We start from the raw sequence: 6,971 nt of genomic DNA, 5'->3' as shown, positions 1-6,971 counted from the left end.
TATCCGGAGCTTGATCCGAAGGGCGGACCGGGAGCAAAGTTTCCACTTCCGTCTTTAATAAAGGCTTTGTAGAAGATGCTCGAGGCCAAGCGGCCAAATTTCAAATAAAGGACCCCTATATACTTGTCCGACCCGATGCCAACCATACCATCCTATCACCACCGCCGGGATGCACGACATTTTACTACAAGGCAATGGAACTAGGTTTAAGATTCCCGCTGACCCAGTTTGAGAAAGACATTCTGAACGCCTACAACTTGTGCTTGGGTCAGCTCTCCCCAAAACTCTTGGGGCGGCATTTTAGCGGTTCAGGTGGTCTGTGACATCATTGGTGTCAAGCCGACCCTTACCTTATGGCGCCATATGTACAAATTGTTTGAAATGCCAGCCGGGGATCATGGTCCGGGCTGGTGGTGCTTTCAGGCTCGGCGGGGCTACCGTACAGTCCTTGATCTCCCCACTTCTCAGAAGGGGTTCCGCCGAGGGTTCGCTTTCGTGTACTACGGTGGGGAATGGGGCATCCCCATCGTGCCCCCGGCAGCCGAGCCAAACCACTGCCTGAATTTCAAGGTGCCTGAGCTATCCGACGAGGAAGCCGTGGCCGCTATCTACTTTCAGCTGGAGGCTAAGATAGTCGATGGTGGCGAGGTGTTTGTAGCGGGGAATTGGCTCCCGAGCTGCAAACTGTTCAAGAACGAGCACTTCCTGGCGGCCTTCGGCTTGAGTCCGGCCTTTCCCAAGGGTAATTCGGCAAAAGGGGGTCTGGTTGACTTGTTTGTGCTTTTACTTGTTATATTTTGCTAACTCTTTGTCTTTTTGCAGAGGCTTCTCTTGCTTACATAAAGGAAACTGACCAAGAGATGGCCGAACGACTGACTTCTGCAGCTCTAAAGGCCGCTCGGATCAGGGCCGAGATGAAGGCGAACAAGATCAACAAGCCTTCCAAACCAAAGGTAAGATACTCTACCATCCGACCCGATTCGCATTCTCCTTGCATATCTTTGCTAACACATTGGTTTTCACAGGATCCGTCCAACCCCAAGCCGAGGAAGCGAAAGGAGAGGCCGAGGAAAGGGTTGAATGACGGAGAAGGCCTGGCAAAGGCTCGGCCGAGAAGGAGCTTCGCAAGAAGGCTAGAAAGGAGCCTTCTGTCGAGGTGAATAGTCCTCGACCCGATTCCGGAGGTGGGGAGACCCATGTCTCGGTCCATCCCTCAGATTTCGAGCCTGTTCGGAGTCCGGGGTATGAACCGGGGGCCTCTCACCCTTCTCCGCCGAGCGCTCTTTGTCCGAGGCGCCGGTCCCGTTTACCCAAATGTCCAAGACGGACAAGAAGAAGAGGATCTCCGACGCACTGGAGATCCTATGTACTCAAACTGACCGGGACCACATCAATGAGGTCAACGGGAGGAATGAGTCGAGTGAGCTCTTCCGCTCTTGGATGGACGTAAGTGAATTTTTCTCCGCCCTTTTACTTGCTTTTTATTGGCCAACTTCTAACTGTTGTTTATTGTTCTTGCAGTTTTCCATCCGAATGACTAAGGTGGCCGAAGACCGGCTCGCCCTGGTACAAGAGGTCTCGGACCTGAAGCAGGCGGCTCGGTCGCACTTTGATGAAGTGTACCAGGCCAAGGAGGCCAAACGATTAGCCGAGCTGCGTAAGGAAGAGGTGGAGGAGAAGATCCGGAAGGGCGAGGAGGCCTGGCAAAAGGAGCAGACGGAGTGGAAGGAAGAGAGGCCAATCTTTCCCTGGCTAAGGAGAATGCTGAGGCGGCCAAGGTCACGGCCGAAACCAAGCAGGCTCAAGCTGAGAAGGAACTGGAGGAGGTCAAACTCAAACTCTCTGCGGCCGAGGCTCAACTGAAAGAAGCCCAAGCGGCCGTTTCTCGCTCTCGGGAGGAGTGGTTCCAAGCTTGGCAGAAGTCGGATGACTGTACCGATTTCTGCGCCGACGTGGGCCAATCTTCCCATAAGATGGGCGAGGACGAGGCGCTTGCTAGGCTTAAGATAGCCTTTGCTGATTCCTGTCCCGAGGCCGACTGGAATTCAGTCTGGTCTCGCTACCAGGAGTAGTGGCCGATGCCGACAGCGGAGATTAAGGCTAGGATGGCTGAAGAGATGAGTTCGGACAGCGACTCTGACTCTGATGATGAAGAGGAAGATGCTGGTAGCACCGAGCCACCTCCACCAGAGCAACCTGCCGCTGAGCAACCTGCCCTGGTCCTTCTACTTAGCTTCCTTAGGATTTTTATTTTCTTAGCTTTGGCCTTGTCGGCCCTTTTAGCTTTTCTGCTTTCCGACCCCCTGCTTTTGTAAACTCTTGGTTGTATTTTGCAACTTTTCGTCAATTGGAATACAACTATTATTTTGCAACTTGTCATTTGTCGCACATTTTTCGTTACTTGCAATATTACAGCATTTAATAGATAATAAACTGGCTAAGTCTTTTTATTTCTGGGCCGAAACCCGACCTGGTACATGGACTGGTTAAGTCCGAGTTACATGGACTGGTTAAGTCCGAGTTACATGGACTGGTTAAGTCCGAGTTACATTGGAATATCTTGCTAAGCCGACCAGGTAGTGCTGGCCTTACATCATGCCCCTAGTGCAAGTAACGAAAAAAAGTTACACATAGAATCTTTTGAGATTGTCTAGGTTCCAAGGCCGAGCCAAGGGGACCCCTTCAGGAGATTCAAGTCGGAACGTCCCTGGCTTGATGATTTCTGTAACCTTGTAAGGGCCGTCCCAATTTGCCCCCAACTTCCCTTTGAGATGGGAAAGTCCGGTGGCTTCGACCTTTCGGACGACCCAGTCCCTAGACTGATTGGCCGAGGCTTTACTCGCCGATTGAAGTGCCTCGTGATTCTTTGCTTGTACCGGATGGCTTGTAGCAAAGCATTGCCTCGGGTTTCTGGCAATAGGTCTAAGTTGATGGGCTTTTCTTCTTCATTTTGGTCGAACTCGTAGAACGTCATCCGAGGGGAGGGGATTCCCACCTCGACCGGAAGGACAGCCTCGCTTCCATAGACCAAGCCGAAAGGAGAATGCCCCGTGGCTTCTTTAACCGTTGTTCGAGCCGACCAGAGTACTCCGGGTAGGTCGTCTACCCATGCCCCTTTAGCGGCATCAAGGGACTTCTTGATACCTTTCAGGACAATTTTATTAGCCGACTCGGCTTGCCCATTGGTCTGAGGGCGGGAGACCGCCGAAAACCTTGTTTGAATGCCGAACCGGGCACAATACTCTCGAGTCGGCCCGCTGTTGAACTGTCGGCCATTGTCTGATACCAAGGCTCTTGGAATTCCGAACCGGGTAATGATGTTCCTCCATATGAACAACTGAACCTGCTTGTCAGTAATTGACGCCGTGGCTCGGCTTCGGTCCACTTGGTGAAATAATCAATTGCCACAATTAGGAACTTCCTTTGCCCCGAAGCCGGGGGGAAAGGTCCGAGCAGGTCCATGCCCCACTTGTCGAAAGGCAGGACTGCTTGAATGGTGGTGAGGGGAGTGGCCGGCGCCCTCGGTATGTCCGAGTGAATTTGGCAGGAGGGACACCGTCGGACTAAGTCCGAGGCATCAGCCTTTAAGGTAGGCCAATAGTACCCTGCTCTTAGCGCCTTTCCGGCTATAGTCCGACCCCTTGATGGCTTCCGCAGGCTCCTTGGTGTATTTCTCGGAGGACATAATTTCCTTCCTCGGGAGTTATACACTTGAGGAGGGGATGAGTGAAAGACTTTTATAGAGCTGCCTTTCATGCCAAAGGAACCAACCAGACTTATGCTTAATCCGGTCGGCTTCTTTAGGATCACTGGGTAAGGTCCCGTCTCGCAAGTATTCCACAATTTCACCCATCCAGTTTGAGGATCGATTGAGTACGAGCTGCTCTTTAGCATTTATGCTAGGTTCCTTCAACACTTCCCAAGTAATGGTTCTGGGGGCGACCCCTCAGCAGAACTAGCCATCCGAGCCAGTGCATCAGCCTGCTGATTTTCCGAGCGAGGAATGTGGGTGATCCGGAATCCGGACAACCTTGCAATGACAGCTCGGGCTTTGGCCAAGTACATCCTCATGTTATCCTCCTTGGCCTCATAGTCTCCGGAAATCTGACCCACTATGAGTTGTGAGTCGGACTTGGCTAGGATTGAGGTTGCCCCAGCTAGGATGCATAGCTGGATTCCGAGGATGAGAGCCTCATATTCGGCTTCATTGTTAGATCCGAGGAATTCGAATTTAACAGCATATTCAATTTTTTCTCCGACCGGAGGTTTGATGACCAATCCGGCTCCACATCCACTCTTTGTGGATGACCCATCAACAAGCAATTCCCACTCCTCTTGCGATCCGACCGGGGGTCGAGTTGCGCATTCAGTGATGAAGTCAGCGAGTGCTTGGGCCTTGATGGCTCTTCGGGGCTCGAATTCGAGCCCAAAATCTGCTAACTGGTCTGCCCAATCACTCATCCGACTCGAGTGATTTCTATTCTCAATAAGCTTCCGAAGCGGTTGTCCGGTTAGGACTTTGATGGGGTGTGCTTGAAAATAGGGCTTGAGCTTCCGGCTCGCCATCACCAAGGCAAAGACCATTTTCTCAACATCGCTGTATTTCGCCTCGGCCCCCCTATAGGCGTGGCTGATGAAGTACACCGGATGTTGCTTTCCTTCTCGCTCGGCTATCAGGACGGCGCTAAGAGCGTAGTCCGAGACAGCCAAGTAGATAAACAGGGGTTCCCCCGGCAAGGGGGAGATCAATTTGGGCAAAGATGCCAAGTGATTCTTGAGGTCGGCGAAGGCTTGCTCGGCTTCGTCGTCCCATGCGAACTCTTTTCGCTTCAGGGCTTTGAAGAACAACAAGCTTTTATCGGCCGACCGGGAGAGGAACCGACCGAGGGCCGCTAAGCAGCCGGTTAGGCGCTGTACTTCCCGAACATTCCGAGGCGATTTCATTTCTAAGACCGCTTTGATTTTGTCCGGGTTGGCCTCTATACCTCTCTCATCTACTAGAAATCCGAGGCATTTTCCCCCTTTGACGCCGAAGACGCATTTTTTAGGGTTGAGCATCATGCGGTACTTCCTTAGGGTGCTCAGCGTTTCTTTCAGATCTTCAGGATGATCCGACTGGGCCTTGCTTTTGACTATCATATCGTCAACATATACCTCAATGTTCCGACCCAATTGGTCGCTGAAGATTTTGTTCACGGTACGCTGATATGTCGCCCCGGCATTTTTGAGGCCGAATGGCATCATTTTGTAGCAGTAGACACCCTGAGGAGTGATGAACGCGTATGAACCCTATCCTTCTCGGCCATGGGAATTTGATGATAGCCGGCATTTGCATCCATGAAGCTGAGAAGGGCGTGCCCGCCGTTGAATCGACCAGCCTATCGATCTTTGGCAAAGGGTGATTGTCTTTTGGGCAGGCTTTGTTTAAGTCGGTGAAATCGACACACATTCGCCATGCCCCGCTCGGCTTTTTGACCAAAACCACATTGGCCAGCCATTCCGAGTATTGACACTCTTCTATGAAACCCGCTTCGAGCAGCTTCTTGACTTCTGCTGCTGCGCGGCATTTCTTTCGGGACCTTGGTGCCTGAGCTTCTGCTTGATAGGTCTGAACCCCTCTTTGATGTTAAGCTCATGGCACATGATTTTCGGGTCGAGCCCCGGCATTTCTGTGGCCTCATAGGCAAAGACATCTTGGTACTCCGTGAGCACTTGGATGATATCTTGCCTTGTTTGCGGGTCCATGGCCTTGCCTACCCTGACAGTCCGACCGGGGTCCTGGCCGATCGCGACTTCTTCGTCCTCTTCGGCTGGTTGAGGACGTTCATATTGCTTGGGGTTTTCAGTTATGTACACCCCGAGGCTCGTTGAGGGCTGACCCCCTTCATACTTTCTTTTTTTCGAGTCCTTTTGGACGTCGTTGTCCGAGTCCTTTTGGACGTCGGTTTTTTGAGGCTATTCACATAGCACTCTCTTGCGGCCTGTTGGTCGCCTTGAATTTTTCCTACCTTCCCGTCATCAGTCTCAAACTGCAAGAGGAGCTGGTAGGTGGAGATGGCGGCCTTGGCCTTGTTTAGCATGGGCCTCCCCATTATTATGTTGTAAGGCAAAGGGATGTCTACCACCAAGAAGTCGATCGGTAGGCTTCTCCCCTTACCCTTTTCACCCATCCGAGTGGGTAATTTATTGATCCGACCGGGTGGACAGAGTTGCCCCCGAAGCCTATGAGCGGCTGAGCCATGGGGGTAACATCCCGTTCGGTGTACTTCAGCTTTTTGAGGCAGTCAAGGGTGATTATATCAGCGGATGAGCCGCTATCTACCAATACCCTCTTCACCTTTGTATTCGCTACCTTGAGCTCGATGACAAGGGGTCGTCGTGCGGAACACGCAACGTCCGACTAGGTTCCCCAAATGTCATGACGGGGCAGCTAGCTCGGGGGAGCTGAACATCAAGCACCTGATGTTTAAGGTTCTGGAGGTGAGCCTTGCGCGCTCGGCCGGTTAGGCCTCCCGACGCAAATCCTCCAGCGATGACACCAATGAAGCCTTCGGTGTCCCCTGTTCGACTGACCCACCTTTTGCTTTCCCTTTTCCTCGCTCGAACGCTTGAGGTAGTGGTTGAGCTTGCCCTGGTCGGCCAGACCGTTCAAGGATTTCTTGAGCTCCCGACAGTCATTGGTGGTGTGACCACATTCCTTGTGGTAGTCACACCAAAACTTTTGTCCCTCCGAGACGATGACGTCCGGATGGGCGTTGGCCTGGGAAGCCAATTTTTGTCCCGGATGCCAAAGTAGATTTCCTTCCGGTTTTTATTGAATCGGGGGTCGTTGCCATTATCAGTGAGCCGATCCCCTCGGCCCCCTGTTCTTTGATGCTTAGGCTGACCCGCGTGACTCCCTTCATCCTTCCTTTTCTTGCCAACCTCGTCCGAGTAACGGCAGATATCCGTTGCTTGGATGAATCTTTGGG

The 6,971-nt window shown here is 52.3% G+C and overlaps 1 protein-coding gene across 1 annotated transcript; it reads left to right on the top strand.

The window, feature by feature from the left end:
• The first annotated feature begins 1,133 nt into the window (after positions 1–1,133).
• Positions 1,134–2,002, top strand: LOC125497322 (uncharacterized). Its single transcript, XM_048643895.2, has 2 exons — positions 1,134–1,446; positions 1,522–2,002. The coding sequence occupies exons 1-2, from the start codon at positions 1,315–1,317 to the stop codon at positions 1,861–1,863; spliced, it is 474 nt and encodes a 157-aa protein (XP_048499852.2). The 5' UTR covers positions 1,134–1,314; the 3' UTR covers positions 1,864–2,002.
• Positions 2,003–6,971: the final 4,969 nt, after the last annotated feature.

Source organism: Beta vulgaris, chromosome 5, assembly GCF_026745355.1.
Source record: "Beta vulgaris subsp. vulgaris cultivar EL10 chromosome 5, EL10.2, whole genome shotgun sequence".
Lineage (NCBI taxonomy): Eukaryota > Viridiplantae > Streptophyta > Magnoliopsida > Caryophyllales > Amaranthaceae > Beta > Beta vulgaris.
The sequence above is the reverse complement of the archived record's forward strand: the minus strand, read 5'-3'. Positions and strand labels throughout refer to the sequence as shown.

Bases quoted from the DNA above. Each gene is read 5' to 3' on its own strand.
- LOC125497322 (XM_048643895.2), top strand. From the start codon at position 1,315: ATGTCCAAGACGGACAAGAAGAAGAGGATCTCCGACGCACTGGAGATC. The intron at 1,447-1,521 runs GTAAGTGAATTT...TTGTTCTTGCAG, and splicing joins TCTTCCGCTCTTGGATGGAC to TTTTCCATCCGAATGACTAA.